Source organism: Dendrobium catenatum, unplaced genomic scaffold, assembly GCF_001605985.2.
Source record: "Dendrobium catenatum unplaced genomic scaffold, ASM160598v2 fragScaff_scaffold_716, whole genome shotgun sequence".
In the NCBI taxonomy this organism is placed as follows: domain Eukaryota; kingdom Viridiplantae; phylum Streptophyta; class Magnoliopsida; order Asparagales; family Orchidaceae; genus Dendrobium; species Dendrobium catenatum.
Genome location: NW_021319178.1, coordinates 23,268,672 through 23,289,012, shown reverse-complemented (window position 1 = coordinate 23,289,012; position 20,341 = coordinate 23,268,672). Strand labels below are relative to the sequence as shown.

General features: G+C 37.3%; 1 protein-coding gene across 1 annotated transcript in view; it reads right to left on the bottom strand.

The window, feature by feature from the left end:
- The window catches only part of LOC110102557 (zinc finger MYND domain-containing protein 15), a 39,977-nt gene that overhangs the window by 7,254 nt on the left and 12,382 nt on the right, over positions 1 to 20,341 (bottom strand). The window contains exon 6 of the mRNA XM_028695980.1: positions 8,480 to 8,551. Within this exon, the coding sequence (XP_028551813.1) occupies positions 8,480 to 8,551 (72 nt within the window). The remainder of the gene's footprint in view (positions 1 to 8,479; positions 8,552 to 20,341) is intronic.

The window sequence follows — 20,341 nt, the reverse complement described above, 5'->3', positions numbered from 1 at the left end:
GGGGGAAGGCATCCGAGGGATAGGGCTTGATTGTCCGTACAACGGTCGGTAAGGGTGTAAACCGGCAACAAAGCCATTTTCAGACTTCGCACGACGCTTTTTCCAAAGCGACGCGACGTACTTTAAGCTGAAAAAAAAAATTCGAAGTTTCAGGATTTCGTCGCAAATAATTTTAATAAAATAGAGCGCGAAATTTCGATCGATTTGGTATAAAAGGACTTATTTAATCTCAGTTAAATTAGGAGTATAATTGTTGGAAGTTAAGTAATACCATAACTACCCGCTAAGCCTTTTAAAATGCCGGGAATTACTTTAAGTGAGGGCATAAGGGTCTTTGGCTTTTTCCCATTTCTCCCTATTAGGACCAAACACGAGCCCTCCTTCTCCCCATTCGGCACGAAACCGAGCGGAACCAAGGGCGTAGGCGCGGGTAGGAAGCGGCGACGGTTCTTCGGCGGCGGCTTTGGGCGGTTCCGGGGCCAAACTTAGAAAAATCGTGGGGAGACTAAGGGAAAGCAAAGGTATGCATTAGAATTTTGATTTTCCCTCTATATCACAAGATTTTTGGAAAGAAGAAATTAGGGCTTTGTAGATATTTAGGTCTTCTTGGGTTTCTCTTTGAGAGAAAGTCTAGGGAAGGGTTTAGGGAGAGTTTCTAAACCATATTATTTGAGTTTTTTGTGAATAATGAATAATTTTTTTGAAATTAGGGTTTGCTAAAAAAAATTGTGCTCCCCCTGTAAAGTTTTTCAACAAATATAGTTTTTTAATAATTTGAGGAAGGTTTTATGTAAACGGCACTTATTGTATTAAGCCAAAAAAAAAAAAACACTTTGAGTTTAGGAAATTAAGGGTTCTCCCTAATGATGAAGTTTTTGAAATCCTTTTTGACTCTAATTGATTTAAGAGGGTTTTGGGAAGCTAACCTATAGTTTCTAATTGAAAAAACCATGATTTTCTAATTTTTGGTTTATTAATTCGAATTTACATGTTTATTTTTAAATGTCTTGGGTTTTAAAGAGAGGATTAGCGTGTTGACATATGGCTTTTAACTAAAACCTAAACTCAAAGGTGGACATGAGGGAGAAGATCTATTTTTGAGGGAAGGGTTTTTTGTTTATAACTCTTACACAAAACATAGGAAATTATTCCTTGGCTTAGGTTGAGAATATTGTGTAGATGTTAGTTACTTTGTTTTCCCCTTGTATATTTTTTTAGATAATTCGTGAAAAGGAAAAGAATAGATCGACAAAGGAAGGACTACCAAATTGAGGTAGGTGGGATGAACTTTCTTTAAATATTAGGTAACTTGTATTTTGTTCTATTACATAGAAATGTTCAATTTGGTTATGTTTTATTTATGAACTCTTATGGTCAATTTTCCCTTTGTAAGTCCTATGGACAATGAAGTGGATTTTCAAATGTTTCTCCTATGCAATTGTCTTAACTCAATGTTTGGTATACACACTCATGTTTATACACTTGTTTACATGATTTCCTTATCTTACATGCAAGAATACATTTGGGATAAAGTAACATGGAGCATTTCATTTTAAGATTATTTAAGTAATAAATGCATGAGCATGTTAAATGCGTGGAGTATCACAAGGAAATAGGAAGGCTCTTATGAGCTATGGAAAAAGAAGGTCTTAATGAGCTATGGAAGGAAGGCTCTTATGAGCTGTTGGAAAATATGGTTCTTTTTGAACCTATGGAAAAGGAAATGGCCAATTTAATTGTACCTGATCAGGTACAAGTGATACTCTGAGACGGGTGATATGTTTATAATATATAAGTACGGTACTAAATTATTAATGAATGTTTTTCATACATTGTCATATGTGATTGAGATTAAATGAACCTCCCCCCCCCAACCACCATTGCATAGCTTCTCACGTTAGACACCAAGAAGAGAGAGAAAGAAAAGGGAGAAATGAGAAGCCCAAAGTTTTTGGGTTCCTTGAAATATAAATATTGCATTAAGCAAAAAGAAAGTACAACAAAACAAAAAGGGGAAATAAACAAGGCAAGCTCCCCAAAACAAGGAGTGGAGGGCCTAACAAAATGCCCAGCAAGAAATGAAGACCGAAAAATAAAAAGAGAAAACGCCAAGGAACACAATCAGGAGAAAGGAGCCTCGTCCAGGGGGGGGGTACCCACGGAGGTAAAACACCAGCCAAAAAGGCGGAGGAGTACCCCAGTGCCTGGCGCAAGGTTCCCCAATCCACGAAATGAAGCAGACGTCGAGGAGGGAGGAGTCCAACATCATTTACTTAAGGGGACAATGTCCCCGCCAGAGGGTCAGCCACCCCCTTCTTACATTTACGGGGCAAAGCAGTAATAGGGCCAAGCTGTGGCAGTTCTTTCTGGGGCACCGAGGCTTTGATCCGGGGGCGCCGTAGGGGGTGAGCAGCCACAAAGTTTTTAGTAACCGGACGACGAGGCCCAGAGCTGGAGGCTCGAAAGGTAACCGACGCCAGGGTAGGGGCGGGGGAGCCGGGTTTCACCTTAGAGGGAGGCGACTTTGGCTGGCGCCGCCTTCTGCGGACAATGTTCCACTCACCAAGAGCCGTAGCGCCGGGCTGGGGGGCAGGGACGACCGAGGGGGAGCAGGGCCTCCCAGGGAAGGAGGCGGTAGGGGAGGGGAGGACCCGTACCGTGGGTTGATCCCCAGAGAGGGGGGAGAAGGGGGATCGTGAGGGACAGGAGAGGATGGAGAAATAGAGGCCCGAGGAACCGCAACCGGTGAAGACGGGGGAGCAGAGGGGGAAGACCGAGCAGAGCTCCAGGTTTGTGGGCAATGGCTAGCAGTATGATCCACCAGGCCACAGGAGAAGCATAAACTAGGAATGCCCTCATATTCATGCGATGGAAGAACCTTCCATGCACACCTTTAATCCAGATCCCCAGAAGAAGGGGCTTCGAAAGATTGATCCGGACACACATCCTGGCGTAAGAGGGGCGGCCCCAAGTAGCCGTGTGGGAATCTAGCCACTGAAGTTCTCCGATGAATTGCGTCATCTGGTTTAGGTTGGGGACATCCCAGTAGAGCAGAGGAAGCCCAGAGAGCCGAACCCAAACAGAGGAGTGGAGCCCAGCAAGGGAATTCGTCACAGTCTAGGGAGACCATCGAACCATGCCAATGAGGCTTCCAACAACGAACCAAGGTCCCCCAAGGAGAACTGTGGGGAAAATACAGATGTAGGAGGGGCCAGTGGTAATCATCTGAAATTCACCAAAGTGAGCCCATTGGCGATGGAGCTCTGTCTGAAGAAAAGCGAAAGAAACATGTCGCCCGACCAGATGGGCAACAAGGGCATGGGCGAGCAGGTCCGCATGAACGTTAAGCGATTCTTGCACAGGGACAAGGGAAATCCCATCGTCATCAGTAAAGACCGCCGGATTCAAGGGGTTCAGGGGGGTGCAATGGAGCCTGTTCCATGCTGGAGGCCCTGACGGGGACACCCGCGGAGTAAGAGGCGCCGTAGGAGAGGGAGGCGAGGGGGGCACAACAGCATCTAGGGGGGAGACCGACCAACAGGCACAGGAAGGGCCTAGGGGTAAGACTGCAGAGGCACGACACGCCCTCTTTAGCAGGAGGGGAGGACAGGTTGGGGGGAGCAAAGTGGAGAGAGCTAGCCAGAAATAGGGTAGCACTCGCAAAGGGGGAAGGATGAGAACCAGGGCGGAGAGGCTCACCGCCCAAGTCGAGACTCCGGGAACCAAAAACTGACCCTTCCGAAGAAGAGGAACGTCTCGTCGGAGAACCAGAGGAAGAGGAAAAGGAGCTCAACGAGCTCCCGGAACTGCGAAGAGGCACAGAACTCGAGGGCAAGGATGGCCATGGTTGGATCTACAAGGTAGAACAATATTTCTCTATCAACGGGCTGATGGAGGAATAGAAGCTAACAGCAGCAGAACTATGCTTGGAGGGGAAGGCACTGGCTTGGTACCAATGGCGGGACATGAGGCAACCTATCAGAAGCTGGAGGGAGTTCAAGGATTGCTTATTGGAACGTTTTCGAACCTGTAGGATAGGAGATTTCTATGAGCAATTCTTTGTCTTAACACTGGAGGGGACCGTGGCAGATTACCGTGATAGGTTCAAGTACTTGTCCAGCATATTGGATCGGCTCTCAGAGACGGTGCTGGAGGGGAACTTAATGAAAGGGCTTAAACAAGAGATCAGGCAGCAGTTAGAGTGATGATGCCAAGAAGCCTGGGGGATGTCATGGAGCTAGCCAAGTTGGTGGAGGATAAGAAGTAGTTGGAGAGAGGGGATAGGGAGCAACTCGGGGGGGGCGGGGGGGGGGGGGCGGGGGGGATGACTACCACAGTCTTGGCTCCCAAGGTGGCAACACCAGGGAGTCTGAAGGAAGTGCCAAGAGAGAGAACTGGAGGGAGAAATGGGGGAAGCAAAAGATTGATGGAGAAGGAAATGCTAGAAAAAAGAGCGAAGGGGTTATGTTTTAGATGTGAAGAGAAGTACATGCCGGGGCATAGGTGTAAGGACCGAACTCTTCAAGTTCTCACCGTTTATGATAACGAGAAAGCTGAAGAGGGTGGAAGCAGGTTAGAGATGTAGGAAGATGAGAAGTTGCATCTGGATGTGGCAGAAGTCTCCCTAAACTCAATAGTGGGATTCACCCCGATTCACACTATGAGGTGAAGGGAGAGATAACAGATAGGGAGGTGGTAGTGTTGATAGATAGTGGGGCAAACCACAATTTCATCTCCACCCAAATTGTTGATCTACTGGGGGTGAAACTAGTAGATACATGAGGCTATGGGGTGATGATCAGGAAAGGTAGAAATGGGCAAAGGAGTTTGTAGGGGAGTGGTGTTGACCATTCAGGGGATATAAGTGAGGGAGGATTTTCTTCCCTTAGAATTAAGGAGTACGGATGTCATCCTGGAGATGAAATGGCTGCAAACCTTGGTGGTGACCAAGGTAAATTAGGGAGCACTAAGGATGGAACTAGTGGTGGGGGGAAAGAGAGTGGTGATCCAGGGCAATGTCGGGCTGTCTAGGGCGGGACTCAAATCCATGATTAGAACCATACAGGAGGTGGGAGTTTGATATTTGGTGGAATTGCAATGCTTGGAGTGGGTCAGTATGGGGGAAGAGGGAGACATTCCTCTTGTAGTGCAACCAGTCATATAGTAGTTCAGCGAGGTGTTCAAGCAACCTCAAGGGTTACCAAAACTTAGAAAACATGAGCATGCAATCCTTCTAAAGGAGGGAGTGTCACCGATTAGTGTACGACTCTACCGCTACCCCCAAATTATAAAGGATGAAATTGAGAAACTGATTATGGAGATGTTAGAGACTGAGATCATTCGACCAAGTGTGAGTCCTTGCTCTAGTTCAGTATTAATAGTCAAAAAGAAGGATGAGAGCTAGAGGTTTTGTGTGGATTATAGGGAGTTGAATAAGGAGACTACCGAATAAATTCCTCATTCCTATGATTTACGAGCTCTTTGATGAGCTGTATGGAGTAGTGATATTCTTCAAAATGGATTTGAAGTCGGGAAGATCAGAATGAGAGAGGAAGATATCTCAAAGACAATGTTCAGGACACACGAGGGGCATTATGAGTTTCTGGTTATGTCATTTGGGCTTACCAACGCCCCTATTACTTTCCAGTTACTGATGAACAGGGTATTCAGATAGCACCTCTGGAAGTTTGTTCTGGTATTTTTTTATGACATCTTGGTGTACAACAAAACTGAGGAGGAGCATCTGAAGCACTTGAAGTTGGCCTTGTGAGTTCTACAGGAACATCAGCTGATGTGAGGGCCAACTTGAAGAAGAGCTGCTTTGGCTAGTCCAGTGTAGAGTGCTTGGGTCATATCATGTAAAAGGAAGGGGTGGCAGCCGATCATGCAAAGGTGGAGGCTATGTTGAGATGACCCTTACCTAAGAATCTAATGCAGTTGAGAGGATTCTTAGAGCTGACGGGTTACTATAGGAGATTTGTAAAAGGGTACAATAGTATCGCATGGACACTAATAGAGCAGCAAAAGAAAGATGGATTCTTATGAGGAGAGGCAGCCACAATAGCATTTGAGAAACTAAAGAAGGTTATGATCATTGTATCAGTATTAGCTTTACCAGACTTCACTCAGTCCTTCATAGTGGAGACGGATGATTCAGAATACGGATTGGGGGCAGCACTCATGCAGGATCGGCTGCCACGTTCTGAGGAACAAATACTTAGCTATGTCGCCAAGGGGACTATTACAGTCGTTGGCATTACCAGGACGAGTATGGGAAGAGATATTCATGGACTTCATAGATGGGCTACCATGTTCAGAAGGCTTCATGATGATTTTGATGGTGCTGGGTAGATTGAGCATGTATGCTCATTTCATCCCCCTCCGACATCCTTACACCGTAGTGACCGTGGCTTTAGCTTTCATTAGAGAGGTGGTCAGATTGTATGGGGTACCAGAGGCAATAGTATCAGATAGAGATAAGGTGTTCCTCAGCCACTTTTGGAGGGAGTTGTTCAGGTTATAGGGGACAGTTCTAAAGAGGAGCACTGCTGACTACCCACTGACAGATGGCCAAACGAAAGTAGTCAACAAGAGCTTGGAGACTTATCTGAGATGTTTTGTGTCGGAGACACCCAAGCTATGGGCCAAGTGACTATTATGGGCTGAGTACTGGTACAATACCTCTTTTCATTCGGCTTCTCAGATGCCCTCATTCAAGGTGTTGTACGAAAGGGATCCTCCTCACTTGGTGCCCTTTTGGGAATAGAAGTACTCTAATTTATTCAGTGGAGTACTTAGGGGAGAAAGATAGAGTATTAGAGGAGTTGAAGAAAAATCTACTGAGAACTCAACAAATTATGATGAAACAAGCTGAGGGGCATCGGAAGGACATCCAGTTTTCCATGTATCTCATTTGAGAAGAGCCATTGGACATTATATAGCCAGCTCGGAGTTACCTGCAACACTTGCTGAGGATTTTGAGGTGATTCTAGAACCCATAGAGTTGACGGGGGTTCGCCAGAAAGAAGATGGAGCTAAGAAAGTGCTAATCAAGTGGAAGAACTGCCTGACTATGATGTCACATCGGAACCATACGAGAGGGTGAAATAGCAGTTTCCTAGTTTTCACCTTGAGGACAAGGTGATTCTTTGAGAGGGTGGTATTGTTAGGCCGGTTCATCCTAAACCGGCCCAGCCAACCTTTCAAGTCTACAGGAGGCTAACAGGTTCCGCCTCCTTTGGAGCTTGCCACCCACACTAGTGGGTCCCACTAGGAGCAATTTAAGGAGAGAGGATTGGGCAGCTAGGGTGAGAGGAAAAAATTGAATTTGGGATGTTTAATTAGGGAACTAATGTATTAATAGTATGGCTTGTTGAGGGTTAAGGTTATGCATGATTATTGGGTTGTTTAGAGTTTTTTCTCTTGGTGTCTTGTGCTCTAGAACTTCTTCTAGAGATTGGGAGAGAACAATCCTCCTCTCGAATTGATGATCAATTGTATCTTTGCTTTGTGTTTGTTTTGTTTTGGATTTCCCTAATACAATCCACAAATTTTGGGTTGATTTCATCACGTTCTTGTATGTTTTCTCACTAATTTTATCAATTATTGCTAGGGTTTCTTGCGAACTCAAGTATTTTCTCTAGGATTACTTTGGGAACTCAAGTTTTTCCTATCAAATACCCTTTCCAAACAGTACAAGGAGTCCTATCTGATGAGCCAACCAAGTTAGGATCAAATTTGAATTGTTTCAAATATGATTAACATGAAGTTGCATTTAGATAAGTTTATTTTTTAAATTCAGGGAAAGATTGCATATATTGTGGTGCTAGTTTAGATAAAAGAAGCTTGCCTATCTTATTATGCTGTACTTCGCCATAATTATAAAGTTTTCCCACAATAAAATTGAATCCAACTTCACCCAAATCATCTCCCTCTCCCTTGGCCACCGGCCAACCCAATACTCAAACCTGCTAGCCTACCTTGCCTTGGCCACCGGAAGACCTGCTGCAAGTAGCCTCGCCATATCCTCCAGCTTCTGTCAACACCGCTGGCCACGTCTGCTGCATTTTTCAGCTTAAGCTGAAATTATTCCAGGGCTGGCTGTGACTCGCAACCAGAAAACAAGGTGCTGCTTTCGAGAGAAATACAGAAAACTATCTGCTGTCTATTGGAAGGGAACCATGAATCAGAGGAATTTATTGTCCACAGCAAGGACAAGTAAAAATTAAGAGGTAAGCTATATACAGTAAGATGAAACAAATTGAAGCACCAAGATCATTAAAAAAAAAAAATCTTACACCATTTCCTATCCTCTTATTATGCACTTGTGTCATAATGTTAAGAGATTAGCACCAGGATCAATTTAGAAACACTTCAACTATACTGTCCTTTGCAAGAATCATGCTTTACAGTTGAGATGATGAACGAACAGCAATTTATAAAATATTTCTAAAGCATAGTTTCGAAGAAAGAAACGTACAATGGATGGCAACCAGCTAGGATATGCAGTAATGCCAGCATTAGAAGCAATAACTAGTTGAGGATGGGTATCCTGCCAAGAACTTAAACTAGATCAAATAGCATAAGAGGGAATGGGGAGCATTTGTAATAATAAACAGTGAATAAAACATTAGTTAATTAAAATAAACATGTTTTCATAAGATTATCTATCCCACCAAACACTGGTAAACATCAATATTCTAAAACATGATAATAGGTCAATATAAACTCTTTCTTGCCGTCTAAATATAATTCATCCCCAAAGGATATCAATTACAATGAAGATATGGTAAAAATCCAAACAGAGAATCTACTCCTTTGCAACATGATACCTAATAGAGACTTTCAAGATATTTTAACCATACCTCAATGCATCAACCTTAGAATAAAAAATAAAGTGAGGAAAATTTGAAAGTATATACTCCTTGGAAGCACAAGACGTGAGCATTGAGATGAACACAACATTATGGTTTTGTTCAGTTCGAGTTATCTTAGTTTTCTTTTCTCTAAGGTTCATTATTTCAATTTAAGTTGTCTATGATGTTTATGTTCATAACAACAGGTGTTCTCCAGTATTTTGATTATCATGCTAGATTCCATTTATTGTTGCCAGTCATTCAATTCAACTCTCACCAAATACAATAGAGGTTACATTTCCCATCATGCTATGGTTGTGACACTGTATCTTTCCTTTTGTAAAGGGACCAGTTGCCATCAGTCAATGCTATGGTTGTGACACTGTATCTTTCCTTTTGTAAAGGGACCAGTTGCCATCAGTCATTATTTTCCTTGGGTAGCATGGATCGCAAGAGGACTTCAAGTTCTACTATTGTACTACAGCCAATTGCTGCTGGATAACTTTCATATGCGACGTTGCCTAATTTAGCTTGGACTGTAAGTGGAGTTTCAAGTCTTTCGTTCTTCAACTTTTCCTTCTATGGCACTGTCAGTTTCCCTCCTAAAAACTAATTTTTAGATAAAAAATATACGTTGGTTGTTTTGGACCTGCATCTGAAAGTAATAATTGAAACTTAATAGGACCCTTACCGCATGAAATATACAAAAATAATTGAATAAATTTTTAATTTTATGTCAATGCATGTGTGCGCTTCTAGATGTGAAACTTAGATCATTTCATAATCATCGAAAATAACTTGTGAGAATACTTTTCCTTGTATCAAAGTGAGGCCTAGATCTTCAGATGGTGATTTATATTTTTTCTCTTTCATCTAAATTATTTTGAGTTATTTGTGTGCATAAGTGAGATAATATCAAGTTTGTTACATACCAATTTTCATATGTGATATTTATATTAATCATTTTGAAATTTTAGATTTGTTCTCAAATATTTCATGAAATTTCATATTTTCGTTGCATTAAGATTGTCATTCCAAGCAATTTAAGAGTTTTATGATTTTGTATCAAAAGAAACTATAATTTGCCACAATTAAAGTTGGGAAACTAGGAATTGGAATCTTTTGTGTTTCTTTATGCATCTCATTCTAGGTAAAAATTAGTGAACTCTAGCTCCTAAACATCAAACAACAAATTGATATCAAAGCTAAGATCATATTAAAATGACTAGAAGTGGGTTTCAACATAAGGTTCAGGTCACTAAAGGATGAAAATTTGATTAAATTGTAAATAATTAACAAATGTTATGATTTAAATATCGTAACTTCCCTGCAAACTCAAGGTGCATAGATGTGAATTTGAATTTGAAAATAGTAGAATAGAGATATAGTAAAAAAAATTCACTAAATCACAAGTGTCACATGAGAAGTGTGACCGATTCATGAAAGAGATATTAGTGTGAATTGGATGGAATGAGTCGGAAATGAGATCAATTTTAAAGGAGGCGTAGATAACATTCTTAAATAGAAGAATCCATAAGAGCAACAATATAGGTCCAATGAGAGAGCAGATAAAGGGAATTGATAGAGTGTGTCAACAAAAAGGCAAACATCAAGAGGACAAAAGTCACTATCATAGTCTTTACTAGAGAACATAGGAAATCATAGGCGCTTATAAATCTATGAGAAATGGAGATCACATGCCTTAATAGTTAATAACATAGATAAAAAACTGTAAATGGAGATCAAACTAAGAATAAAAAAAAGATGAGTCAATTTTTAAGTGGATGTTAATTTTAAATAATCAGGTGACTCATTCATAACTCGGATATCATATTAGAAATGAGATAATTAAAAAGGACAAAAACTTTATTCAATTTATATTATTAGAACAATCATCAATGTGATTATATATAAACAAGAAAAAGAGATTCGGAAAAAGATATTTTTTCCTATCATGCGGAAGCTAGTCCCGCTAGGGTTTGCGCCCCCACCCCTCACCCCCTCTTCTCTGCATTTTCTTCCCTTCAATCTTTTCTCATTTTTTGTAGGGCTTAATGGCTCGTGCCTTTTATGTGCTGCAAATAGAGCAATTCTCACTCAAGTATTGTTTCTTCTAAGGAGAAAATCATTTTTTTGAATGAGGAAGACGATAGAGGTGCCAAACATTGGACCCTTGTGCTGGTGGGTTATGCTATAGGCCAAAGACCTTTAGGAGGCGATGGTTCATCTATGATAGATAATTTATAGCTAAAAAATGGACATTAGATTTTACTCCTATCAAAGAGGACTTTAAAAAATACCCTAACTTACCCCTATACTGTTGGTCTGAAAACCCTATATGTCCTGTATGAGGGTAAACCAACTACCAGCCCCTCATATGATACCTTAGCACATGATAAAACTAGCTTCCCTAAATCCCCAACCCTCATACAGCTCCGTTAAAACCACTAAAAATGAACTTTACCGCCCCCACTCTTTGGGGACATAATAGAAATATATCTAAATCACAAGCACGAAGAGGTGAAAACCACCATCATGTTATCTCCTTCCAAAATCTACTTCTACTACGACCCCTGAAGTCCCAAACCTAGAAAACACAACTCATAACACAAATCCAATAAATCATGACCTCAACATTCCAGAACCTACCTCCACAAGCAACTCCAGATCAGCATTCCCTGTATCCAAATGTGACAAAAAATCAAATGAACCACTGGCACAAACCCTACCTCACAGAATATTTCTGCTGCTGCTACTCTACTGACAAGCCACTTTTATCTCAATCAAGTTTCCTCAATGAATATGGAAATTCATCCTCTTTTCCCCATAACAAGATGGAATATCCCCAACAAATTCTCCAAACAAATGTCCCCAAAATAGAAAAATCAAACAAAAGGAGAGTGCCCCAACCTCATCTCTCAATAAATAATGTATTTCACTAATATTATAATATGAAATAGTTGGGTGCTTAATGATGATACTCACATCACTAAATGTAGAAAGTTAGTCAATGACCTTCACATTGACCTACTTTGTCTAATTGAAACAAAATTGAACCTAGATACTGCTGGGATCCCTTCACTAAGAAAAGTTTGAATATCTTCTATGAAGAAGAAAGCTGCAATAATTTCAAACAACCCTAAATGGCAAAATTTAGATAAAATTGAACTCATCCATAATATACTTCACTATGCTCAACATCAAACCACAATTATACCTGAGTATCTAATTTTCCACAATGCCATCAAATTTCAAATCATTTTCATTTATGTTGATAATAGTACTAAGGAAAGGAAACTGCTATGGCAAAACATTTATGATCTTTAATAAAATGTGAACAAACCATGGCTTATTCTTGGAGAGTTCAATTACATTGGAGAGTTCAACTGCTAATGAAAGGAAATTCCTTATTCATGCAAAGCATCGCATTTGTAATGCGATGGTCATCGGTTCGATTCCGATAGCCGGCTCTTTTTCTTTATCGATTTTTTTCTTTCCATGATTGAAAATCTCTACTCTCGCTTTCGCTAAATGTCGGGTCACCAATCTATTATGTCATGGTAACTTGCAGCCATAGCTATGAATAAAAAAGTTGACTAGAACAATTAGATCTCTACAGAAAAAATTGGAAAACGTAACCTTCGCTTGAATTTCCTAAATTTCCTATATATACAAAAAATCCGAATATTGATAAGATTTATTTGATTCTGTTTTGTAGGACTTTAGTAAATTTCGTTTTGCTTTGCTAATCCTTTAGTTCAGTCTGAATTTATATCTTTTTGTCAAAGAAAAGTGAATCAAAAAGGAGCCTTTATATGTCTCGTTACCGAGGACCTCGTTTCAAAAAAATACGCCGGCTGGGGGCTTTACCGGGACTAACTAGTAAAAGACCCAGATCCAGAAGTGATCTTCAAACCCAATTGCGCTCTGGAAAAAGATCACAATATCGTATTCGTTTAGAAGAGAAACAGAAATTGCGTTTTCATTATGGTCTGACAGAGCAACAATTACTTAAATATGTGCATATTGCTGGAAAAGCCAAAGGGTCAACAGGCCAGGTTTTACTACAACTACTCGAGATGCGAACATCCTTTAGGTATGGCTTCGACCATTCCTGGAGCCAGACAATTAGTTAACCATAGACACATTTTAGTGAATTAACTGTGTATTACATTTGGTCGAAAAGGAATAACAGAATTATTTGGAGCACTAACCATTTCTCATTCTTCCCAGCGCAGGAAACCAAGAGGCAGCCGTGGGAACCAAGGAGCCAAGGCACGGGAACCCAAGAGCCATCAACTGGAAACGAATAGACAAGGGGAAGGAGAAGAGACAAAATAAATGAGCTATTAATAAATTAATAAGTGAACTAAAAACATAGCTCATAATGAGCAAACTCTTAGTTCAATAAATGAACTAAAAACCAACTCATAATGAGCTAAATCTTAGCTCAAAAATTAATGAGCTAGCACGCTCAAGGGAAGTCAAAACCAAATATTTTTGGGTTTGATTTGACATCCCCCCTTGTCTACATCAGACTCCCCTTCTTGACAACTCATCTCCCAATGAGTTAGCTTTGTTCTGAAGGTGTTGTATCAAGAGACACCAAGGCTTGAAATTGCTCACTTGACACCAAGACTCAAATGACAACATGACTCAAAACAAAACTAACATGAAATCAAGACACATACGACTCATAAACCTAGGACTTCCTAACTTGTTCTGATACCAAATGATGTAATAAAAAATTTGGGGAGGGATCCAAATTTTTAATCACAAAAGAAAAATGACTTCCTATATAAAAGAAAGACACAAAATACCCAAAAAGAAGAGATAACTTAGAAATTTTAGAACAAACTCTTACATTTCATATAAACGAACACTTTTATAAATAAAGACTTACAACTCTTAAAATTAAACGACTTACAAATAAAGACTCTAACAAGACATCCTAAACTTGCTTACTTAGAGCTGAACTTAAACTTGCTTACTTAGAGAAGAGGGATACAGGTGAGGTGGTCACTTGCGGGTAGACGAAAGAGGTTAGAAGCCGAGACGATGGGTGGAAAGTGCTCACAAGATTTCCAAAGGAGATGAAAAGAAGAGATGGAACAAGCTCGCAAGCCTTTCCAACAAAACCCGTAGGTTTACATTTCCAAAAATCACATCATAAACTTACTTAAAACAGTCACAAACAAGGGAGAATACAAACAGCGACTTTATTGAATTCCCACAGGAATCCAAGCATCACAAACCACGAAAATCCCCCCATCACTCCACGGGAAAGCAGCCCAGGCGGAACCCGAAGAGGCAGCCGCTGGAACCAAGGAGCCAGCTGCAGGAATGTAAGGGGCAAGGCATGGAATTCTTCCCAGCGCAGGAAACCAAGAGCCAACCGTGGGAACCAAGGAGGAAGCCGTGGGAACCAAGGAGCCAAGGCACGGGAACCCAAGAGCCATCAACGGGGAACGAATAGACAAGGGGAAGGAGAAGAAACAATAAATGAGCTATTAATAAATTAATAAGTGAACTAAAAATATAGCTCATAATGAGCTAACTCTTAGTTCAATAAATGAACTAAAAATATATTTTTTCTAATTAAATTTAAAATTGAATAAGCATAATAAATTAAGTTTAAGTTAAAACATAACATATAAAATTAAATATATATATATATATACTTTTGATTATTTTAAAGATTAAATAAATATAATAAGTTAACTTTAGATTAAAATATAAAATTAAATACACATAAATATACATATTAATAAAAAAGACTAAATAATATAATATGACATCTCATTCAAAATAAATGCAAATTAAGTTTGAATACAAGATCATTTTTTTATTTACTTTTTTATTCTCTAAATCAAGAAAATCCTTAGATCTAAGGTATGGAATTCATCAAGGAAAACACTTGATCTCAACCTTTGGATCAAGGGCATCAAGAGGAGGTGCCATACGAGCAATTGGATTAGGGGTTCATTCATCCACTCTAGTTTCTTTTTGTAGGTTTAAGAAAGGGAGTGATTCATTCATACCAAGGCCAGCAGCAAAGAGAGAAAAGAAAAGGGTTCATGATTCTCTCCCTCATGCTCTCCTTCCTCCCTTCAATTTCACCTGTTCGACCATGCCGCCGGCCGCATATACTGCCGACCAAGATCTCTTCATGGTTCCCTAGCTTGGTCATCAAATTCCCAATAGGCTGAACTCTAGCCCGAGCCGACAGCCTGCTGCTAGATCCTCCACCTTACCTTCATCCAGCCGAACCCCTATCTCTTTCACCCACATGAATTGCATGTCAGGCAAACAACACTTGGATAGTCGGGCAAATAGGTCTTAAAAGGTCAAAATATATGCACCCTTTTATCTAATTTGGTTGCTTCTTCTATCAATTATTCTTGGAAATTGAATTCATTCATTCATTTCATCTTTTTGATGGTTATTTAATTTATATGTATTTGGGCTCTCCATAGCAACAATGACCTTGCATTTCAGAAGTTGTTCGCAGACTATTCAGTTGGAGAAATAAACTATTAAGATTATTCTTGGATCTAATAGTAATGAGCAAAACTGTCTATTTCAGCAAAATATTACTTTTTCTGATGGTTATACTTCACATCCACTTTATGTGGACACTTATCCATTAAAAAAATTAAAAACTTATCAACACTTGCTATGTTTGGATATAAATTCCCTCAATAGACAAATAGTTCATTAATGTCAAATGTGATTCTCATAAATAAAGATGGCGATGGAAATGTCACAATAAGTTTAAAAAAATTATCATTCAGGAACTTTAATCAATTGGTTTATTCTATCATCCTGAGCCAGTCTGCAGTACTTTCTATTTCCTGTAAGATTTGATCTCATCGAATTTATATTCCCTCTATGATTATACTTTGTTGTTGAGATTTTACGTATTTATCATGAACAGAAGTTATATTTATATATATATATATATATATATATATATATATAACGGTTGGGTTACCTAGAATGCTTATCAACAAATTCTCTTATCCAATTTAAAAATACTAGATGTGAAGCAAGATAAATTGTACAATCTTTGTCAAGATTAATGCAGTAAGATTAAAAAAGTAGTAAGATGAATAGGTTTTCTCTAATTGATATATCTTATCAAGTCTTCAATAATATATAAAAGAATGATGGTTTGTAAACACATTTTTTTTAACTTTACAAACTTGAATTTCATGAAGATATGTTTATATGTACAATTGTATTTCAATGTTATCTATACATTTGATATCAATACTTATGAGTTTATTGGAGAATCTATGCAACCATTCAATTAGAAACTTGATGTTTATGAGAGAGGATTTGAGTTCTTGGAGGAGTTACCATATGCTTTTCTTGAATAATTTTGCGAGCATGAATTTGTAACAGTTACCAAACGCCGAAACTCTCTTGTAATTTGTTACGAAATGTTGGAACTTTATTTTTCATTGGATTTAATGTCTCTCAATCATTTGTGAAAGTTAAATTCAAGCCAAATTTTGTTTTATTACACTTGTTGCTTCGCAATTCTATTCCTATATCCATGATTTAAGTATTTCATGAGTTGTCGCTAATTATCAAATTTACATGAACACATTTACTTTAAACATTTAAATGAATAATAGTAAAAAATATAGAACTGATGTGTATACTATGCTTCAAGATTATGTGCAAATTTGGCTTTGATAAATACTAGGGCTGCAAACGAGCCAAGTCGAGTATGTGAGTGTTCATGTTTGAGTTTGTTTATCATTAGCTTGTTCAAGTTCGGTTCATGTTTGATTCAAGCTTTATTGTTTGTGTTCATGTTTTGTTCGTTTAATTTAAGGGTGTTCATGTTTGGTTCATGTTCGGTTCATGTTTGGTTCGTTTAATGCTTATCGAGTTTAAACAAACAAGCCTTAATGAGCTATGTTCGTGAACTTGTTTAACAAACAATCTATTGAACAAACAAAAATAAAATTTGTTCATGAACATCTTAAACAAACAATCTAGCAAATATAGGCAAATGTGAAATGTCTTTTGTTCAGAAAATTAAATTTATAATAAAAACAGTTGTCTATTTAAAATGAAAATATGATTAATCTATATGAATATATTCTTAAATGAAGCTTACTTGTTGCATTTCTCTCCATTTGAATTTTTATCGAGCTTAATGTCGAGCTTGTTCACGAACTTCAAATAATGTTGTTCATGAGCATAAATGAACCGAACACATTAGTGTTCAAGCTTGTTTATTTAAGGATCGAGTATTTAAAATGTTGTTCAAGTTTGTTTGTTTATTTAGTTAAACGATCACAAACAAACTTTAATCGAACCGAGCATCGAGTAGCTCGTCGAATGCTTGGTTCGCTTGCAGCCCTAATAAATACTGTTTATAATATTAAATATATATTCATGTTCAGGAATTTGATAGCGTTGATACGTTTGATACAATGATTTGTGGTTATGCTTAGCATGTATATGTACTTATTCTTCAACTTGTCTAATACAAAAATTGCAGCTAACGATGTAAAGGAATTATTAATTCTTTATGTTATCACAAATACATGCTTGCTCACGTATTTGGATATAAAGTTCTAACACCTATTTCTGTCTTCGTGTTATTTGCGAGGTACACTGGAGATGACTTAGACAACAAAGCTATAGAGCATTAAGTCGCCTCCATTTAGAAGAAATAGAGGTGTTACAGCCGGTTGCATTGTTGACTTGCTCCGGGTGAGGTAAAATTCTAAAACATAGAGCCTCTTAGGTCCTCTAAGCCTTACATGTGATTAGGATTCTCAAAATTTTAGGTCCATATAGAAACCTTGAATTTAATTTTTCAAATCCCCCAACCCACTAGTAAGTTGGGCTTTATTCGTTAGTGACAAATCTAGGTATGCGTAGTATTGACTTGTTACCCACACTTTAAAAAAAAATTTATCTTCATAGAATCATAATATGCCTAATAAAATAAGTATGTTAATAAAAATGAGATAAAGATAATTGGCATTGAATAAATTCAATTTATCGTAATAAATTCAATTTATCGTACTCTAATAAGTAAAACTTATCAATGCATTTAAATTCAAAAAATTTGAAAATATACTTTAAATGAATTAAATTAAATACAAAATAAAAATTTCATAAAATTCTAAAATAAAATTAAACGCATTAAACTTAAATGACTAAATAACATTAATTAAATTCAATTTTGTTCATCTCAAATAAAATAAGAACTCACAATTAATACAATAAATCTTTATTTAATTAAATAAATTCATTAATTAAATACTAAACAAATAACTAAAAGATCATTCATGCTTTATATTTGACTCTTTTGAGGGCATTGGCATATTAGCATTACATTTAAAATGTTCTTATTCAATTTTAAATAACTAATGACCTTATGTATTGTATTTAACTTCATTTAAAAGGCACAACTTCATTGGATTATAAAGCCTTGAATAAATTCCTAATGAATTTAAATAAATTTAAATTTTGGCAAATAATCAAATATAATTAACGAAGATAATTACTGGGTAACCCGAGCTTACGAGGCTATTAAGTTAGCGCTAAGGAGGGTTAAATAAAACTCATACCCCTGATTTAACAAAGGTGATTATTGTTTAATTTAAATAAATATTCATCCAAATCATTATTAAAAAAAATAATTCAAAGCCTTTATATGTTATGCTTGATTTCTTTTGGAGAGCATATATATATAGGATTCATAAGGCTTGTATATTAAAACGTTTAATAATCATTGATAAATTTCAAAGACATTAATGATATTTTCACATATCATAATCTAAATTTAAATCAACACTTCACTTTACTTACAACCAACTGAACCAACAAATAACTTCAAAATTATAATACTTAAATAATGAACCCCACTAGGCCACATCCAGAACACACGACATTTTTCACACAATATAATTTGTATGTTAGGGCCAAAGACTAGTTTTAGGCTAGGTCATAGTGTGTTTTGATGTGACATGGGTACCTCTGCTTGGAAGGTATTCTTGGTATATTTGTTTATTTATTTTATGCACGGTTGAGGTCATATCATATATATATTATATATACATTTTTTATGATATTCTCTTTAATGCAAAAAAATGAAGAGCAAAGTATAATGTATTTATGATGCTTGTAAAAGTGGAGATTCAAGGTAGAATGTATCTAAGACTGGATGTAAAGTGTTTATAATATTTAAATATATATTTTGATTTCAAAACATTGTAAAAGGTTAAATATGATTGTTTATGCATATGTATAGGTCTTCAAAAGATAATCCTTTCTTCTTGGGAGAGTGTTCTCTTTTGAAATTCTATAATATAGACTTGAAGCCAAAAGATAATAACCAGCCATATTTAAGCATGTTTCATTCATAGGAGAAGAAATCCAGACTCAAGGTTTTAGTTATGTTCTCAAATGAATGAATAAAGTATTTCTATTTACGCATTTGTTTCATGCATCATCATAGACGATGCTTGATAGATTCATTTACATATTTTATACAATCCTGATTTAAATCTTTGAATTAAAATCCTTGACTCCATATGATAGAGTCATCTTTTCTTGCATTCCTAAGATATTGGTTATGCTTAGGATATTAGCTAACAACTCACTCAAGTTAAGCATAAACCCAAATTGTACACCCCTCAATGTGTATTCTTTAAATTCTAAATGAAACCTAAGAATATAATTCCTTCTATGTTAAATCAATATTTGTGTAACAATCTAGTCTGAATGCTCAAATTAACGAGGCGGGAATAGACGGTCGAATAGTTGACTAGATTTTCAATTAATAACTAATTATATCTAATAAGCAGAAAGAGCTACTAAAACCTCAAATTTGAAACAAATTAGAATAAAATCGTTTAAATACCTTTCTTCAGACGTGCCACGCCTACGTTACACATTTTCATCTCTTCTATTCATCTTGATTATATTAAATTATACATGAATAATGTTAGAGCAACTAAAAATAAGCCACAGGTCAACGAGTAAAACATGCTTCTCAATTAGAGTAACCCAAAGTACTTAGAACAATATGCATGAGCATTTTAATTCATATCATAAAGTAATTTCATTTAAATTCATTTCAATTCAAGACTTACCATATTATGCATATATAATATATTTATCTATATACTTTTTCTCATAAATAGTATAACTGTCACAGGAGTCACTATTTAATTTAGTACCAATGAAGGCATTCCTTTTTCATTTCTTTTTCTCTTTTCATAACATTTTCCATTTACATGTACAGGTACATTGCATCCCCAATTAATACCATAAGGATGTGAACTCCATCAATCAACATGCACATATAAGCATTTTTTTAATAATCTTTTCATTCATTTATCATTCAATAACTCTTCATATGCTGAATAATCATGCTAACTATTAAATAATTCAATATAACCATTCAAAAAGAATAAATACTAGAATCTTACAATAATCATTAGCTAGAC